The 21113-nt window shown below is 42.3% G+C and overlaps 1 protein-coding gene and 1 pseudogene across 4 annotated transcripts in view; both read right to left on the bottom strand.

The window, feature by feature from the left end:
• Window positions 1-21113, bottom strand: part of LOC140717227 (monocarboxylate transporter 1-like) — a 58811-nt gene that overhangs the window by 9521 nt on the left and 28177 nt on the right. For all 4 annotated transcript variants that reach the window (XM_073030559.1, XM_073030561.1, XM_073030560.1 and 1 more), the window contains exon 3: window positions 1817-1960. In XM_073030559.1, the coding sequence (XP_072886660.1) occupies window positions 1817-1960 (144 nt within the window). The remainder of the gene's footprint in view (window positions 1-1816; window positions 1961-21113) is intronic.
• LOC140717228 (small ribosomal subunit protein eS1 pseudogene) lies at window positions 8426-9236 on the bottom strand (annotated as a pseudogene).

Below are 21113 nucleotides of genomic sequence, written 5' to 3'. Positions count from 1 at the left end.
TTTATGGAAACTTGATATTTTTGCACAATGCTGTAGGTAAAATTATGCTGATTCTGACTCTTGTGGAACTGGATTGCAAAACTAACATGCCTGAAAGGGAATGACATAACATTATTGTTTAGCATTCTGCTCAAAGCTTGTTGGTGATCTTAGACACAATACTGCTGAGATTTTACCTTTTGTGGGATTGGGTCACCTCCGATGGCAACATTTCAAGGTATTTCTTGATCATTAGTGGAAATGGTGGCTGGTAGAAGACGGAGCGTCAAAGGCATATCACTAGCAAATTTGTACAGATGTACTATGGACAGCGTACTCAGTGGTTGCACCAACATCTGGTATTGGCGGGAGGGGCGCGGCGCCAATGCACAGGATCGGGAAAAGCTGCAGAGCTGCAAACTCGGCCAGATCCATCAGGGACACGAGCCATCCAACCACTGAGGGCACCATCAATATGCGAGACGGCAGCATCCATCATTACAGACCTCCATCATGCTGGACACGCCCCCTTCTCATTGCCACCGCTACAGAGGAGGTACAGGAGCCTGAAGCTACACACTCAATGTTTTAGGAACGGCTTCTACCCACTGGATTTCAGAACTGTTCATGCACACTACCTCACCTTTTGCCATTTGCCATCTACTACTTCTTTGTCTTTTTTTGTTATATTTCTTATTGTAACATATAGAACATAGAACAATACAGCACAGTACAGGCCCTTCAGCCCACAATGCTGTGCCGACACTTAAACCCTGCCTCCCATATAACCCTCCACCTTAAATTCCTCCATATACCTGTCTAGTAGTCTCTTAGATTTCACTAGTGTATCTGCCTCCACCACTGACTCAGGCAGTGCATTCCACGCACCAGCCACTCTCTGAGTGAAAAACCTTCCTCTAATATCCCCCTTGAACTTTCCTCCCCTTACCTTAAAGCCACATCCTCTTGTATTGAGCAGTGGTGCCCTGGGGAAGAGGCGCTGTCTGCCCACCTTATCTACTCCTCTCATCCTCCTTCTCTCCAGAGAGTAAAGTCCTAGCTCCCTTAATCTCTGATCAAGTATTGAACTCTGATCAAGTACACTGATATAGCATTTTGTTGTACTGCTACCACAAAACAAGAAATTCCACAAATATATCAGTGATAATAAGTCTGATTCTGATTCAGATGCATTGAGATGTGATAAATATGGGAACTGAATCCAGCAGGACAAGGCCAGACAGAGCCTTGGGAAACAGTACAGGAAGCAAACAGAGGAGAGGTGTGAGTGCGTGCCTACACGCCTGAGAGTCGATAGGGGAGAATGAAAGTGAAATGGCACGTGTGAGGTGATGGCAGGGAGCTGGGTCAAAGGCCAAATGGGAGAGCACAGGCCGGGAGTGAAGCTAATATAGAATAAAAGAAATGTGTGCAAAAGAGAGGGACAGTCACTGTGGGGATAACAATTGTGCCCTTCTCTTATCCACCAGCCTTGCCAATTTGCAGTGCCCCCGGCGATATCAGACTCTGAATGGGAGGATCTTCTTACTGAAAACAACTCCACTGCATTACTAACATCCTCCCCCAACCCAACCACAAGCTCACACCAAATGAAAGTAGAGCGGAAGCTAAATCTGATTTACAACAGAATGCTATGGATGCAGGGACTATTGTGGTTAAATTCTGCTCTGGTATTTAACACTAGACTCTCAGCAAACAGCAACAGAATGTAAACCAGGCAATGTAATTATATTGTTAGTATTCGCTGTTCTACATGAACCATTTCCACATTCAAACACGGACTAAAAGGTACAAGATACAATTATTTGGCACTTACCCCCAATCACTCCAATGCAGAAGTAAAGCTCCACAATACTGCTGCAAAAGAAAGCGATGACCATGCCCGAGCTCGCCAGCAGTCCACCCAGCAACACCACTGGCCGACTTCCATACCTGTTCACCAGGATACTGCTAATAGGGCCTGAAGGAGAGTGTGACAGCGATTAGCATGAAAACGGAGAGCAAACAGTAATCTAACCCATGTGCCAATCTACCCAGCAAGTTTAGCTGACTCTTAGATGGTTTCTGTCTCCCTAAGTGACAGTCTTTTGGGAGCTTTGCTCAGAGGCACTCGGGGCTAAAAATAAACAAGTCAACTTTACATGGGAACAGGTCTTATTCCAGGTCTGAGGATAATCTTGTAACCAAGATATTTTCAAACCTCACGGCAAAGGATCACATCCTTGGATTTGAGGAATATAGTGACAGAAAGAGACCCTTTGTTTCTAATTCAGTCAGACCATCATTGGGTTAGATCATGGCTGAACTGGAGTTAAACTTCAACTACTCAACTTGGTTCCACAACCCCTTCCGGTAATGGGTTTTCGGGCCTGCGTGGGGCGCTGGAGAGCACTGGGGATCGAGGTTTTTCAAGTCACCTAAGTTACTTAATTGGTGTTTAATGGGAGTCATTAATTGTTTTAGAGTTCCTTGTGTTTTTCTCAAGCAACTCACTAATGGTGCTGGTGCTCCTGGTGCTTTCTGTTTAAGCTTAAGGTTATTTTGATAGGCTCAAGGGTTCTGTGTTACTTGTACAGTCGGCCCTCCTTATCCGCGGGGAACTGGCTCCAGGACCCCCCATGGATACCAAAAATCGCGAATGCTCAAGTCCCTTATTTAACCTGTCTAAATGCAGTGGTCTTTAGGACCCAGCAGAACCCCAGACCTTATTTAACATGTCTCAGTGCGGTGGACATTAGGATCTGGTGCAGCTCTGAATCGGCAATGTTTCTGTTCACGAAAATAATCACGATCACAATTGAAAATAAGGTGGAAGTAATAAAGCAATCAGAAAGAGGTGAAACGCCTTCGGTCGTTGGAAAAGCATTAGCCTACAGTCAGTAAACGATCGGAACAATCTTAATGGAGCATGTGAAAGGCCCTGCCCCGATGAAAGCTACAATTATTACTAAGCAACACAGTGGTTTAATTATTGAAATACATATGTTTCTTAAGTTTTATATGCATAGAAAGGTAAAATATATACTATATACTAAGACAAATGTTTGACTGACGCTAAATAATACCGGATGTACTTGTTCCGACTTCAAATCCGACTTAAAGACAGACTCAGGAATGGAACTCCTTCATAACCCGGGGACTGCCTGTACTTTTAAATAACCTCTAAATTACTTACAATACCTAATACAATGTAAATAGTTGTTATACTGTATTGTTTGGGAATAATGACAAGAAAAAATAGTCTGTACATGCTCAAACAACGAGTGCTAGCGAGAGAACTTCCCGGTTTTCCCGATCCGCGGTTGGTTGAATCTGCGCATGCAGAACCCGCGGATAAGGAGGGCCAACTGTATTATTTAAGCGGACACCCAATTAGCGCTAATCCTAGTTTTGGGAATGTTACTTCCCGCCGTGTCACTCTGCCAAGCTACCGACGTTCTTTTGGAATTATGATGAATAAACTCTCATTGTCGTCTCTACATCAGAGTCTGTCTTTCCTCCAACACCTAAGTTCTGATATTGCCAGCGTACGGTGTGACGATTCCCATCACAATGAAGCAACAAAAGCAAACCGGAGAAGGACAAGTTAACATCTCAACCAGTCAACAGAACAACTTCTTATGGGAATCAAGGTAAAATGACATAGAAACCCCATCAAAATGAGCTGAATTTTGTCCAGATGAGTGGATCAGATGAAAATCTTTCATCTCCCCACAGGCAGTTTTCAAGAACTGCCTGCACATCGCTCTTTTCTCCATCACATCATAAATCAGACCATCTAAGGTCAGTTTGGATATATCCAGGTAATTAGTTCATATCTGGCTGTTTCTACCTGAGGTGTACAAGACTCAAAGAGTCGGGTGATATGCTGGAACTTTTAGACCAAGCACAAATTCTTCCATCCCGAGTAAGTCAAACACTAGCCGTTGAAATTTTAATGCAAAGGGAGAAATGCAGCCAACTTGGGCATGAAAAAACCAGGAAACTGCAGTGGATCAATAACCAGATCATTTGCTTTAGCTTCTAGTGATGCTGGTGGAAAATATAATGACCAGAGAAACTAAGAATAACAGACTTTCACTGCCCCACAATAATGGCATTGGGATCTTTCCCGCACGCTACGGGGCGCAGTGGTACAAATGGTAGAACAGCTCCGACAAGCCGGTTCAATCCTGACCTCTGGTGACATCTGTATGAAATCTGCATGCTCCTCATGTGACTCCATGGGTTTCATCCAGAGCTCCTGTTCCCTCCCATGTCACAAAAATGTGCCCACCGGGGAAGTTAATTGCACACTGTAAAGGTGTGTAGAGGAAGGGTAAAACATTACAGGGGATGGAAGCAGGGGTAGACGATGGGAATATGAGAATAAATTGGGATAGGGTAGTATTGGTGTAAACGTGCTTTCTTGGTGGACTCCGTGAACCAAAAAGGCTGCTTTATTTATTTATTGGGATACAGAGCAGAATAGGCCCTTCAAGTTGCACCGCCCAACAATCCCCGATTTAACCCTAGCCTAATCACGGGACATTTTACAATGACCAACCGGTACGCCTTTGGACTGTGGGAGGAAACTGGAGCATCCGGAGAAAACCCACGCAGTCACGGGGAGGGCGTACAAACTCCTTACAGGCAGCGGCAGAAGCTGAACCCAGGGTGCTGGTACTGTAAAGCACTGTGCTAACCGCTACGCTACCGTGCTGTTACTCTGCAACTGCGAACAAACCAGCCCTTGAACACTAATCCCGACGCTATGCAGTCGCACAGCATTCCACTCCTACTCTAGCTAAACCCAAGCCCATTCGTTGCTGCGTCAAAGTCAAGTTTGTCATCTGCACAAATACATGCAGTTCCAATGAAATTACTGGCAGCAGCATCACAAGCACATAGTATTGCATAAAGAAAAACATAAATCACACAAGGATTAAATTAACTTCCAGGATCATCCCTGGTTCACTGCTTGAATAATAGAATGTTAGCTACTTGCCAGTCCTCCGGGACGTCACCTATGGCAAGAGGACAGGAAGATATTGGACAAGGCCCCAGCAATCTCTTTTCTTGCATCTCTCAATAACCGTCACGGTATAATCCATCAGGCCCTGGGGACTTAGCTAGCTTAATGCTCTTTAAGAGACCCAAAACTACCTCCTCCTTTACCTCAAAATGCCCTAGCATATTAATATGCTCAGCACTGATCTCCCTTTCCTCCACGTCCTTCTGTAAAGTGCTCATTAAAGACCTCAACATTCAAGAAAATGTCCTTCCTTTACCCTTGAGTGGTCCTACCCTCTTCCTAGTTATCTTCTAGCTCTTGATGTATGTCTAGAATGCCTTGGGTTTCTTTTTAATCCTATCAAGGATTAAAAAGCCAAGGAATTATCATTAACCCTTCCTGGCTTTCCTAATTTCCTTCTTCAGTTCTTTTCTGTTTTTTTAAATAATCCTCAAGAGCTCTGTTTGATTCTAGCTTCCTAAGCATTAGATACTTTTTCGTTTTCCTTCTTAAATTCATCACCTACCTTGACATCCAAGGCTTTCTACTTTGCCGACCTTGTCCTTCCTTCTTAATGGAACATACTGTCCAGTACTTTGTGCAGCTGGTCTAGAAACACCCTCCAAATGTCAGATGTGGCTGTTCCCAATTAACTCTCCCTAGTTCCTACCTAATGCCCTTGTAATTTGTCTTGCTCCAATTTAATATTCTCCCACAAAGCCCATATTTACCTTCATCCATAACTATCTTAAAGTTAAGGAGCTGTGGCCACTGTTCCCTAACGGCCTGGACAGGCTCATGACACCAGGTCCAGTACAGCCACTCCTCTTGTTGGACTATCTACATATTGATTTAAGAAACCCTCCTGGATGCACTTAACAAATTGTACCCCATCTAAACCGCTTGCACTAAGAAAGCCCCTGTTTATATTACAGAAGTTGAAGTCCCCCATGGCAACAAACCATACTGCTTATACACACTTGCTTAATTTTCTTCCATATCTGTTCCTCGATGTCCTGATGTCTGTAGAACAATCCTGACAGTGATTGCACCCTTCCTATTTTTGAGTTCTACCCATATAGGCTCAGTGTACGAGCTCTCCTTTATGTCCTATCTGAGTGCTGCTGAGATAATGTCCCGGATTAGTAGTGTAACTCCCCCAGCTCTTCAACTTCCCCCTCTACCTTTTCTAAAACATCAAAATGTCATGCTCATTCAAATTGTCCAGACCATAATGCAATCAGTCAGGGTATTTTCAAGAGTACATCTGTGTATGTCCGTTACCAAGTTTAGTGACGAGTCAAGCTTCCTTAGAATGTAAAAGAAGCCTCAATAGAATGTAAGGACACTAGCTCTTTATAGACTCTCTCCATAGCTGATTTCTAATGTAGATTGATGTATGTTCACCCACTGTCCCCTTGCTCACGTCAATAACCAGCTCTTCAATTTTACTGGCGTCAAACAAGAAGGTTGCTGTTGCAGTTCCACTTAACCGGGTGTCCGATTTCACTCTGAGACGCTGACTGTGTTTCATCCAAATCAAGCGGTGCTGTTAGTGAATTTGGATATGGCACTGGGGCCGTGCTTATCCACATTCATATGCACGCAGAAAGTAAAGCAAGGGGCTTAGCGCGCAGCCTCGAGATGCAACTACGCTGATGGCCAGTGAAGATGAGACGTTCACTGATGAGATGAGGCCTGGCAATGAATCAAGGGTCAAGTTGCAGGGGGAGTTACTGAGGCCCGGGTCTTGAAGCACGATGTTGAATTTGGATGAGTTGCTTATGTTAACAGCAATCTATAGTCAATGAACAGCAAACAGCTGACTTAAGAATTCCTGTTAATTATGTAATGAGGACAGAGGGGATATCTTTGAAAGAATATGGGGCCCTGTATTGGACTTCCTTACGGGGTGAGGACTGAGGTTTTTTCAGTGCAGTGCACCGCTGCTGTGTTTGTTTACTTTTGCCTTTATATTACTCTCCCTTTTGCTGCTCAATATTTAATTTGATTTTGTTATGGTCGTGGTTTTTGTGGATGTGCTGTATTTTTTTGTTGTTGTTTGTTCGTAGAAAAAAAGAATTAAAAATATATTGGAAAAAAAATAGAAAGAAAAATCATGTTGGAGAAAAAAGAAAGTAAATCGGTACCAAATAAGAAAGAAGAATTCCTGTTGTCCAGGTGACTCAGAGCATATCTGCGGCTGGCCTGTTGCGGCAGTAGGCAACCTGAAGTTCATCAGGTCGTCTCTGAGGTAGGAGTTGATTTGCACCATAACCAACCTCTCATGCACTCCCTTATTGTTAATCGAAGTGCTACTGAGCAGTAGTCATTCAGACACTGGCACAGTAGAAGTCTTTCTGAAGCAGGTGTACATTAGCTTTCCAGAGTCAAAGCAAAGTCTGTACTACTGCAGCATACTCTCATCTCCAACCTGCCCCTTCAAACTTTTTTCCTGGTATTGGTATTGATTTATTATTGTCACAGTGAAAAGCTCGTGTTATGTACAGCTTATACAGATCAAATTATTATATATTGTATAGGGTGAAACGGTAAGAACTCAAGAGTAAAATGTAAAAGTGAAATACAGGAAAATGATAAAGTGCAAGATCATAACGAGGTAAATTGTGAGACCAAGAGTCCATCTCATCAATTGAAGTTATCAATCTACCTCATTATGATCTTCATTGTTTCTCTAAACCAGGGATGGCCGACCTGTGGCACATGTGCCAAAAGTGGTGCATTGGATGATGGGAAGTGGTGCATTGGATGATTGGAAGTGGCGCATTGGATGATTGGAAGTGGTGCATTGGATGATTGGAAGTGGCGCATTGGATGATTGGAAGTGGTGCATTGGATGATTGGAAGTGGCGCATTGGATGATTGGAAGTGGTGCATTGGATGATTGGAAGTGGTGCATTGGATGATTGGAAGTGGTGCATTGGATGATTGGAAGTGGCGCATTGGATGATTGGAAGTGGTGCATTGGATGATTGGAAGTGGCGCATTGGATGATTGGAAGTGGTGCATTGGATGATTGGAAGTGGCGCATTGGATGATTGGAAGTGGCGCATTGGATGATTGGAAGTGGCGCATTGGATGATTGGAAGTGGCGCATTGGATGATTGGAAGTGGCGCATTGGATGATTGGAAGTGGTGCATTGGATGATTGGAAGTGGCGCATTGGATGATTGGAAGTGGTGCATTGGATGATTGGAAGTGGCGCATTGCACCCCAGTGATGATAATAAAAAAGTAAGCCTACTCGTGCAAAAACCGATTTGTAGAAAAAAAAACCCTATAACAGGAATTCAAGTAGCTTAGAGCTAGAAATAGGTTTTACTGAGAATAAATCTAAAACTTAGCAATTATTTTTAGCGATTTAATTATTTTGTGCACATCTTTTGGCGAATGTTACCTTTTTTCACATTAATTTTTTTTAAAGAAATGTTTTATTATACATATTTAGAGAGTTTCTTGGACAGGAGGTTCATATCCATCAGCTCGATCTACTTTAGCACCAGTCTCTTCACCTGATGGTTTGTTTGCGCCACTTCCTCCTTCACCATCAGTTTGCCCAATTCAAATTTGGGCTTTTTCAACATCTTGACTTTCCGGACAAACACATCATGGAGCGGATAAATGGACTGGCAAACTTCTTCAGTATCCTTTCCCATGCTGTCTGGTATCAACTTGTTGACTATCTCCTTGAGATCGTTGGTTGGAACTTCACGTGTCATGATTTCGACCATCTTCTTGCGGATTGTACGAACCTGCTGGTGCTGAGCATAGGAGGTTTTACAGATCTGGTTGTTGAGCTTCTTTATAAGGCCTACACAAAAAAGGCGCAGAAGGTACCCGTCTGTAGTCTTGACATCAATATGGGCTTCAATCATAGTCTGCCATTTTTTGATCATTGAGCACATCTTGTCACGTGTTAAGTCCATCCCCTGAAAATTGGTCAGGCAGTTTTTTGCCCTGAACATCCTCCACGATCAGCTTAAATTTGCGGAAGGCCACTTCATCGTTCTGCAAGTCGACAAGACTCACCTCAAATACTCGGCCCTTCAAGCCTTCTGAGGCAATTTTAGTTCCCTGGGTCCTTGTAACCAAGGTTTTACCCAGGTTCCTAATGTTAAACATCGCTGGAGCCTTGACATCATACCAGTCCTTTTTGGAGAAAGGGTCCACAATCTTCGTCTTGGCTCCCTTTTTGCCTCCTTTGGTCAGCCGCTCATTTTTACCGACAAAAAAAACATTAATCTGTTTTCAATTTAAAAAAAGTTCAATGAGTCTGCAGTCGTTCCATAACTGTTCAATACACGTTTGATCCTGAGGCGCCAGGCGTCTGCACCAGTGGTGTGTCGGAAGTTTTTGCCAGTCAGTTTACAATCGACACTCGTGCGCCCTATGTGAACATTTGCAGTTTTGTACTTTTCCGAAAACTAAGCCTTGTTTTTACATTCAGTTACCCATCACAGTGCAAAAGAAAAGCAGAAAGTGATAGTAAGCGTGAATTCAATGAACAGTGGGAAAATGAGTTCTTATTTATAGCTGGTCCGTCAGGAAAACTGTTGTGCGTTGTTTGTGAAAACACTTTCTCACATAATAGAAGACATGATCTTAATAGACACTATAAAACACAACATCAGATTGAAATAGAAGGAAAACTGAAGCTAGTGCTTGGGTCTGAGTTACAGAAAGAAAATGTGATTAAGAAAAAGGAAGAAATCAAAAGAACCATATAACCATATAACAATTACAGCAGGGAAACAGGCCATCTCGGCCCTTCTAGTCCATGCAGAACGCTTACTATCACCTAGTCCCACCGACCTGCACTCAGCCCATAACCCTCCATTCCTTTCCTGTCCATATACCTATCCAATTTTACTTTAAATGACAATATCGAACCTGCCTCTACCACTTCTACTGGAAGCTCGTTCCACACAGCTACCACTCTCTGAGTAAAGAAATTCCCCCTCGTGTTACCCCTAAACTTTTGTCCCCTCTCAACTCATGTCCTCTTGTTTGAATCTCCCCTACTCTCAATGGAAAAAGTCAACTCTATCTATCCACGTCAACTCTATCTATCCCCCTCATAAGTTTAAATACCTCTATCAAGTTCCCCCTCAACCTTCTACGCCCCAAAGAATAAAGACCTAACTTGTTCAACCTTTCTCTGTAACTTAGGTGCTGAAACCCAGGTAACATTCTAGTAAATCTTCTCTGTACTCTCTCTATTTTGTTGACATCTTTCCTATAATTCGGTGACCAGAACTGTACACAATACTCCAAATTCGGCCTCACCAATGCCTCGTACAATTTTAACATTACATCCCAACTCCTATAGACAAAAAGAGGACAAAATATATTTGTTAAAAGTCTTATTAAGGTAAGTAATGTTTATCTTGATTTTATATTAAATCAATATATCATGTAAAATGCTAAATATGTCTATATTAACATATTTTTACAAGAATTGAATAGGGGTACAAGAGTTGAATGGCGCATCTGAACTCGTGCGTGAAAAAATTGACACATGGAATGTAAAAGGTTGGCCACCCCTGCTCTAAACCGTACTCTTCTGATGCCTTTTACACTTTATTCTGCATTGTCATTGTTTAATGTTATTCTAGCTCACTGTACCATGCAATGATTTGATCTGTGTGAATAGTACACAAGGCAACCTTTTCACAGTTTCTAGATACGCGTGCAATATTAAACCATTAGCAATATCATTCTGTACTTGCCGGAATCCCCTGCTCCACCTAAGTTGCTCACATGTGCCAGCTGAAGCTGGAAATAAGTGCTCACAATGGTGCAATCCAATGTTGCTTGATCTGACTGTTGACCAGTGAACCTATGATTTTTGTGTTACACTTGATTGATGCAGTCCTGAAAGTCTCACGGTCCCTTCACTTTGCAAACCGTATCTCCTTACAGCTAGTCCCCTGGTGTGGGCCAGCAGTCGATGCCTGGTTGTTGTGATGAATAGACATCTATATCGGCAGCTTAAGCATCTCTCCAGTGACTTAGATCACAGTCACAACACCACCCTCTCCACTATTTAATTCTGAATTATTTTCCTACTATCTCAGTTTTAGTGAAATTGAGACTTGAAACATTCATTCTCTTGGTCTTTTCATAGATGCAGAGTGTTTCAGGCTTTTACTAGGTCTTTTATTTCAGATTTATTTGATTTTCACAGAAGTGGAAAGAGTGAGCAATTTCAAGTTCCTGGGTGTCAATATCGCTGAGGGTCAAACCTGGGCCCGACATATCGATGCAGCTACAAAGAAGGCACGACAGCGGCTATATTTTATCAGGAGTTAGCAAAGATTTTGTTTGTCTCCAAAGACACGAGCAAATTTCTATAGCTGTACTGCGGAAAACATTCTAACTGGCTGCATCACCGTTTGGTATGGGGGGGGTGGGGACTGCACAGGATCAAGATAAGCTGCAGGGAGTTGTAAACTCAGTCAGCTCCATCATGGGCATTAGCCTCCATAGTATCCAGGACATCTTCAAGGGGCAGTACCTCATTAAGGACCCTCACCACTCAGGTCATGCCATCTCCTCATTGCTACCATCAGGAAAGAGATACAGAAGCCAGAAGGCACACACTCAGTGATTCAGGAACAGCTTCTTCCCCTCTGCCATTAACAGACAGACATACTTTATTGATCCTGAGGGAAATTGGGTTTCGTTACAGTTGCACCAACCAAGAATAGTGTAGAAATATAGCAATATAATACCATAAATAATTAAATAATAAGTAAATTTCTGAATGGATGAATGGATATTGAACTCACTTTTTTATTTCTATTTTTGCACCGCCTACTACACACACACACACACACATATATATATATATACACACACACACACACACACACACACACACACACACACATACATACATACCTACACACACACTTACTATAATTAATGTTTTTTCTATTATAATGTATGGATTGTATTGTTGCCGCAAAGACAACAAATTTCATGATATAAACACGAGGAAATCTGCAGATGCTGGAAACTCAAACAACACACACAAAATGCTGGTGGAACACAGCAGGCCAGGCAGCATCTATAAGGAGAAGCACTGTCGACGTTTCGGGCCGAGACCCTTCGTCAGGACCCATTTTCATGATATATTCCTGTGATATGGAACCTGATTCTGATTCTGAGCTCGCAAAAGCTTAAAGCAACAAAAACACAAAGGGTTTCTTGTTCACAGAGCTAGACTCACATTGGACCTCTAAACTTCATAATCACTTTATTCAAATTTTATTAAATGATCACGAATCACATGTTAAACTACTGGATAATCTACATTAGCCTAGGTTAGGTGTAGTATTCTCATTTCTCGTGCTGTAGGTTCAAGCCCCATTATGGAGATTTGAACGCAAAGCCTGGCTGTCATTTCTAGCACAGTACTGAGGATCTGTAACACTGTCAGAGAAATACCTGTAAGGTTTTAAGCAACGTGTATATAAGAGGTCCAACATTATTATATTGAAGGAGAATCAGTTTTCACACACATCCCCTCAAATGACATCACAACCTGCAGGAGGTTTGCTCAACGTTTCACTGCTACTGCGTGACCTAATTACAGATGCTGGCTCTTTGGCTACAGAGCACATTAGAGCACTTTAAATAAAGTACTTCTTCACTGAACTGTGAAGAAAGTGCATTCCTGTTAGATTTACACCACATCTCAGCATGGCTCCTTTGATCTCCCACAGCAGTTGGGGCCAGCAAATCCCCTAAAAAGATTCCAAACCTGTTACTCTCATTGTCATTCGTGGGAAATAACCGTGCGAAGAAGACACTCAAGTGACCACCTTATTCGCACCATTCTCTGTAAATGCCGGAGATTGCCGTGAGTGAAAATCCCTGGTCAGCAGTTTCTGAGATACTCAGATCACCCCGTCTGGCACAAACAATCATTCCACAGACATGGTCGCTCTTCTTCTGCGCGCTGATGTTTGGTCTGAACTATTGACCATGTCAGCATGCCTTTATGCATTGAGTTGTTGCAACATGATTGGCTGATTAGATATTTGCATTAATGTATACCTAATAAAGTGTAGATTTACATACACCACTTCCCAGTGTGGATACTTTGATCTCCCACCGAAGTTGGAGCCAGAGAATCCCCTAAAAACATCGAAGCCCATGACACTTAGTGTCATGAGTGTGAAAAATAGACCGCCAGGAGTCTGCAGACAATAGCCAGTGCTCTAAACATTTCAGCTGCATCTACAGAGCCCCTTTAACATAGGAGAGTGTTAGACAATCCTTCAGACTTGCTTCTATTGTGCTACTGTGAGCTGTCTAGGTGGTTAATGAGGGAATAATGGATTAAAGCCTGTCAAGCTGAGTGGTAGTGGGGACAAGCTCCCTCTACCTAAAAGTGCTCCTCACGGCGTGCGCCTCAAATAGCCTCTGCCAACCAAGACCAACTCCTGGCCTTCTCGTGTGGCTTAGCCTCTAAACCTGGTGGAACTGTTTCTACTGACAGGAGAAGGGGGAGAAGGCAGGTCCTGGCACCCTAAAACTAGTGCTTCGGGTAGATGGAGCTCGTCAGCCTGGGAAGGCAGTCCCTCTAAGAGAGGGAAAATGGATTTCAAACCTCCGCTGCCTTGCGGCCATACCCACTCATGGGAAAGGCTTCGGGAGTAAACCCTGAGGATAAATCCGGAGCTGGAGTCCTTAAGGCAGTCTGACGTTGCCTTCAACCTCGCTCTGGCAACTCCTGCGATGTCACAGATGCCAAGCTGTATTGACCCTTGCCCTTCGCTTGGATAACATCGGTGGCGTGGAGAGGGGAGACTTGCTGCTTGGGCAACTGCCGGTCTTCCATACAAACCTGCCCAGGCCTGAGCCCTGGAGAGGACACTCAGACTTCCCAGGCGCAGGTCCATGGTCTCGCGAGAGTAACGGATGCCATCACAGAATGCATTAACAGGGTTAATTCTACAGATGGGAGAGGGCAGGCGAGTGGTAGCTTGTGAAGTGGCGTGCTGCTTGCACCCTTGCGAAGGATTTACGTCAGATCCATGACACCGGCCTACTCTTTCCTTCTCTACTTGAAGCCATCATGGGCCTGACGTCCTCAGGAGTCCGTGGGAATGCTGCAGATTAGCTTTATTAGAAGATTAAAGATGAGCTTTGTCACGTGTACATTGAAGCATACAGTGAAACGCACCATTTGCGCGAACAGACAGCACAATCTGAGGACGGGATGATGGGAGGGGGGCAGCTTTCAAGTGCCACCGTGCTTCCAGGCCAATGTATCATGGCCACAACTTCCTAACTGTAAACCCTTGTCTTCGGAGTGTGGGAGGAAAACCACGTGGTCACAGGGAGAAGGTACAGACAGCAGCAGGAATTAACCGCTGATCTTTCCGTCATTTGGTGCTGTGAGGAGGGGCGGCAGGGGGAAAGAAGGAAAATCAATATATACACTTATTAGGGATTTATAAGGGTGACACAGTGATGCAGCAGATGATGTTGCTGGCTCACATCTCCAGTGAGCCTTGGTTCAACTCTGACCTCTGGTGCTGCCTGCGTGGAGTTTGCAAATCCTCCCTATGACCTCATGGATTTCCTTCGGCTGCCCCAAAAACAAGTTTATTAGCAGATAATTAGCTCCTATGAAATATCCTTTTAAAATGACAAGAAAACCAGGATGGATCAAGGTACCACATAGTAGGCTTATTCAGAAAGTCAGAAGGCATGGGATCCAGGGAAGTTTGGCCAGGTGGATTCAGAATTGGCTTGCCTGCAGAGAGCAGAGGGTCATGGTGGAGGGAGTACATTCGGATTGGAGGGTTGTGACTAGTGTTGTCCCACAAGAATTGGTTTAGAAAGTATGCATTATGATCAGAGATCAAGGGAGCTAGGGATTTACTCTCTGGAGAGAAGGAGGATGAGAGGAGACATGATAGAGGTATACAAGATATCAAGATAGAGTGGACAGCCAGTGCCTCTTCCCCAGGGCACCACTGCTCAATACAAGAGGACATGGCTTTAAGGTAAGGGGTGGAAAGTTCAAGAGGGGATATTAGAGGAAGTTTTTTTTACTCAGAGAGTGGTTGGTGTGTGGAATGCACTGCCTGAGTCAGTGGTGGAGGCAGATACACTAGTGAAATTTAAGAGACTACTAGACAGGTATATGGAGGAATTTAAGGTGGAGGGTTATATGGGAGGCAGAGTTTAAGGGTACAATGTTGTGGGCCGAAGAGCCTGTACCGTGCTGTATTGTTCTATGTTCTAAGAGCTATGAGAGAGAGCATTTACAGGGAAATAAGTGAGAAACTGATGTTATTAGGACTTGCATGTACTGAATGGACTGAATGGCCTCCTGCATGTCATAATAAACACACGACATTTTGTTAATTGATGTTTGCTCCTTTGAGATCCATACTTGGTTGTATGGACTAAAACTTCATCAAATGGTGGTGACCAGGTACCATCTCTCTCTCTCTCTCTCATCGCATCACCGTGACAACTTAACTCAGCATGCAGTTCTCAAAACATAGGCCAGCATCTGCCTTGTTCAAATGCTCTTGTCCCTCATTTATTCCAGCACCGATCATGAGGTCAAAGATCATCTTATTTGAATATGATTCAAAACCGTGAGGCAACAAGACATGGAACAGCAGCCAGTTCACTTCCCTTTGGCTCAGAAGGTTGAGGGTTCAAGTCCCCATGCAGAGCTTGAAACACAAATAATCTAGATTGATGCTCCTAAAATGATTCTATTGAGAGAAGCTACAGTATATTTCACAGAATGATGGTAGCACTGAAGACGGCCATTTATCCTGTTAAGTCTCTGGCACCTCTATGTAACAACTTGTCCCTCTCTCCAAGGCTTTGCTAATTTGTTCTTTTCTCAGCTCTATGTTGAACACGATGATTGAATCTGCCTCCGTTATCATGCCCAACTAAACTCCATTCACGTTACATTCAATTCTTTTGCTGGTCTCCGTTATTTAATACCCTCCAGCTCTTAACTCCTCACCCAACAAAAATTTCTCTCTATCTACCTATATCCTTCATGATGGTAAACCTCTATCAGATCTCCTCACGATTTACTCTGTTCTGAGGACAACCATGCTCCTCTTCTAGCTGCATTACTAAGATCAATAGTCAGTTTGGAAAATTATTGGAATGGGACTAGCTGGAGATCAAAGGAAGACTTCTATGTTTCTTCCCCCATAGAACCGGACTGCCTCAAAAAGTCAGTCCCTGTATGTATTATGATGCTCTCTTTTGCATAACAGTAACCCCTCACATTTAAAAAATACAAGAAAGTTCATTGACTTTATTTGACATAAACAACACATTTCACTGTATGTTTCATCTTACATGACAAATAAAGCTCATCTTTAATCTTTAATTCTTATCCTTCACTTTTTCAGGCCTTATCTCCTCTTCAGTTGTAGTTCCCCATAGCCTTGAATTCTCAATCATTCGAAACCTCATCTACCTCCTCCTTAACTAGCTTCTATGATCCAACCTCAAGAGAATTCCACAGGTTCACGACTCCCTGAAAAAATACCTTTGGATCCCAGTTTTAAAATTACCTCCCCCTTTATCGTGTAACATTGCCTGAGATTCTCTTCCTAAGAAAGGTTTAAAATAAACATATTAAAGGAATGTTTTGATTAACTTGAGAGTCCTCCCTACATGTTTTCTGAAGTCAGTTAGGGTTAATGTGGTCACACAAATTATCTTGCCATTTATCAGGGTAGGTCAGTCATGGTGGACAACTGCAATGTTACCAATCCTGGCTCCACATGTGACTTAACCCCGAGTCCTTCTCTCCTCTTACAACAGGATTTGGGGAAAATCTTAAAAAGCCTCTGGTACTTTATGGGGGAAGAGAAAGGAGTCCTCCCAAGATCTCCTGCTAATAGTTTCCTTAAAAAAAATCAGAATATTTGTCTCATTTTCTTTGCAAAATCTGTGGACCATTTGTTGCTGTTTTGATGCAAAGTTTTCTAATTTCTTTATTAACCCTTCCCACCTCTTGCTCGTTTTTTAAGATGGCCCTTGAAATCAAGTTTCAGGTCACTAGTTGTCATATCTCCTCCTATTTAATGTCAAATTTCATTTGATAAATTGTTCATGTGAAGCACCTTGGAATGTCTTACAGTGTTAGAAGTGCTATATAAATATAAGTTGTTATTGGGCTCTCATTGCAAACTCTATGTATGATCAGGATGAAGAGACAATTTAGATTGTGCTGGCTGCACACATGAATGATGAGTATGTGTGATCGGTGCCCAGGAATATCTGTGAGTCTGAGAGTTCGGGGCCAAGGACTAGAGGCCCAGAGGCAGCCTGGCCTGGGATTGGGGACCTATCTGTGTGTGAGGTTGGGAAAGGGTCTCGTTTTGCTGCTGTTATCTTGTTCTGGTCTGATGTGTCCTCATTGCTGATTGTGTTGTTCTGCTGAACACTGGATGCATGCTAGGTTGGTGCTGGAATGTGTAGCAACACTTGGAGGTGCTCTCAGCACATCCTTAGGTGTGTTGTGAACACAAATGACACTTTTCACTGCATGTTCTGATATAAACGTGATTTAAAAAAATCTAATTATGAATATCAAAGTAGGATGTAGTGTGAAACTTGAGATTACTTGTATCCCTTTCACTCTCATGGACTAATTTATTTTCTCTTTAATTCATCTGCTATTTGCCAGAACCATTCCTTTTTGAGGTCAATGTTCCTATGCTCCTCATTCTAACCATTGTGTAAGATTGATCTGATTAATTGGTGATCGTTATATTGACGACAGAGTTTTAGAGCACCATGGATGTCTACCTGTTTAATTTTTCATTAGGTCACTTTTTCACATCCCCTCCTGAAAAAAAGAGCTTTTTGCCCTTTGTGCGTTTCCACAAGCTCCGAGATCTTTGTGAATCTTCTTTAGGCTGTTAACTTCAATGCAGTCCATCCGACGACCCATCACCAAAGGCCAGGGTGCTTTAAGAGCTTCCTAATTACACACACCCCACTTAGAAAACCATAATTCTGAAATTAAAGACAGATATACTTTAAAGAGCAGGGAATCTGTGGGCGATTAGAAAGAGCAGAAGATTGGTGATCAATAATCAATTGACAGGAGGAGGAAATTGGAGAGAGCGCTTAAATGATTTATTTCTAATTAATGAGAAGCTAATGCAGGAAGGAAGCATGACTGGGTATGTCAGAGGTGTGAAAAGCTAATTCTAATGCCGTGGATAAACACAAGTACAGGAAGTATCATTAACTGGAGGCTTTGTGGCTACCCGTAATGCTGAGTATTGTTTTGTTAGCACAGCCCAGGAGCTGGTCACCTCGATACTCAGGGGCGTGCAGATGGGACAGTATTTCTGCCTGACAGAAACGGATAAAATATACTCCAGGAGTCTCATTCCCACCCATTTCCAAGGAAATTTTACTCCCTTAGCATAATTCAATTCAGAAAACTGAAGAGTGTTCCCCTGAGAAGCTTAGCCACATAAATCCATATGACCACCAGTTGCAGAATTAGGCCATTCAGCCCATCAAGTGTGCTCTGCCATTCGATCATGGCTTATTTATTTATCTCTCAACCCCATTCTCCGTCTGTCTCCCAATGCACTTGATGGCCTTAGTAAATTCACAATGACTTGGTCTCCACAGTAATGAATTCCACAGATTTACCACCCTCTGGCTAAAGAAATTCCTCTTTATCCAAAACTGAGAGCAGCATTAATGGCTCAACAATGCACAAAGGGAGGAGAAAGGTCAAGAGAATCGTACAGTGGTGCTAGGAAGTTTGTGAACCTTATAGAATTTTCTCAGTTTCTGCATAAATATGACCCAAAATATGATCAGATCTTCACACGTCCTAAATCTAGATAAAGAGAACCCAATTAAATAAGTATCACAAAGTAACATTATACTTGTTCATTTAGATACTCCAGGGTAAGAACTAGGAAGATTTTAGAACAACATACACAAAATGCTGGCCAGGCAGCATCTATGGTAAAAAGTACAGTCAATGCTTCAGGCCAAAACTCTTCAGCAAGATGGTTTTAGATTTTAGAGCAGGACACTTCCCCTATATTCTCACGTCAAATATTCCCAAGCAAAGTCAAAATAGAGTAAGGGGCCCTTTGAATTGTCCCATCAAATATTTTTCTAGTCCAAATGCAGAATAGTTCACTTCTAGCATTAGGGCTTGGAAACTGCACACAACCACTGCCAAGTTAAAGAATGTCATAAACTGCCAAATGTTTCCAATTTACTGTTCCAATGAAGTGTAAAAGCTGTAAATAGAGAGAAAAAATACAATTTCTATGGCTCACAACTCCTTCTGTTTCTCATCAGCACAAGCTGGAAAGAAAACTTGTCCAAAATATTTCAGAAGTGGCACTCAGAGCAATTACTAGGGCCATTCAGCTGCAGAATCAATCCTTCCAGCATTGCGACTCAGAGAGAAAGAAATTATTGCACTGCAGTCTGTACTGAGTTACCACATGTCAACTGTGGCTGAATGAAAATAACTGTGACAGAACTTTGTGGATCCAAGTCACCCCCCAGAGAATTAAGTTCACATTACATTACAAAATACCCTCAGACATTAAGTGCAACATCGGTCCACCTGCTCAGACTGATGCAAATTATTGCCTTGAATTATCTATTAAGTGGCTCAGAAAGTTCTCACCATCATTCTGTTCAATACTTCTCTCAATCAACATCATTGAAATAGTTTAGTTGCTCAATATCTCATGCTGTTACATTCTACTTGGTCTTGTTCTAAAATTCAACCATTTTGGATTAATTTAAGATTTTTATTGGAACAAATTATTGGAGTACAAATTCCACATACTCCATTGCTATTTTTATTAGGAGACATTGAAGGGACAATAACGAAATTTAAATTGAATAAGTATCAGAAAAAATTTATAAAAATTGCTTTGGCAGTAGCCAAAAAAGTTATTGCAGTTACTTGGAAATCTGATTTAAATTTAACTATGGATCGTTGGAATAATAAAATACATAGTTGTATTCCATTTGAAAAAATTACGTATAATTTAAGAAATGAATATGAGATATTTTTGAAAATTTGGTCACCATACTTACAAAAGATAGGATTAGATACATAGGTCCTTTGAAGATAAAATTATAGTAATTGGGGAAAGTGAAAATAAATATCAAAATTATTTTGAACTCCATGGAACATGTGGGGATCCTCCGATATCCAGGCAATCTTTCTTCTCTTTTCTTTCTTTTTTTTCTTTTTCTTGTCAACCTAACAGCTTACAATACAGCCACTCCACTTCCTACATTAACACTGACGACACTTCAAAAAAAAATCTTTACTGGATGTAAAATGCTTGATATTTTCAGTTGCTAAAAGGCTGAGGCAAAAGGTTGTTGAAACTTTCTATCTATTATCATAAGGCACCACACTCTTATCAACGTAAAGTACTTTGAAACAGATTGTTTTACAAGTACCTTTAATTCAGCAACTGGACCAAAGAAAACACAACCAAAGTTCAAAAGTAAATTTGTCATCAAAGTACACACATGTCCCTATAGTTCGGTTTGAAAAACCAATTTCTTTCCTTCTGCAATTAAGGGCCCTCAGGGGAGGCGTAACTTTCTCTGTGGAGAAAACACAGAAGGCAAACCATGTCCAGTTCTTCTGTTTGCCAGACTGACAACTAATTGTCCTTCCATTCACGCTGTACCAGTATGACCCATTCACAAAATAAAGAGGTCTAATCTGGTCTACCTAATTACCACCTCAGTGATGAACTGTCAGTAGTCAGCAAAGTAACAGAAGCCATCATCAGTACTTACTCAGCAATAACCTTCCGGTTATTTCTGGTTAAACATCCAAATTAAGATGCTGCTACTGAAGATGGGTGACAGCTTACTAGCAGTTCACAGAGCAAGAAATAAAACGAAATACTTTAGTAATAACACTTTTTCTGTGGAAAATTGTGGTCAACTACCACCGCAAACAATGAAGAGGCGAGCCAAGGCGAGGCTGACCCGAGGGTCGAGGCATGCACAAGGAGAAGTAGTCAGACCGAAGCCATGTTCGAGACAGACTTGGGGTGCGC

Source organism: Hemitrygon akajei, chromosome 27 (genome assembly GCF_048418815.1).
Source record: "Hemitrygon akajei chromosome 27, sHemAka1.3, whole genome shotgun sequence".
Classification (NCBI taxonomy): domain Eukaryota; kingdom Metazoa; phylum Chordata; class Chondrichthyes; order Myliobatiformes; family Dasyatidae; genus Hemitrygon; species Hemitrygon akajei.
The sequence above is the reverse complement of the archived record's forward strand: the minus strand, read 5'-3'. Positions and strand labels throughout refer to the sequence as shown.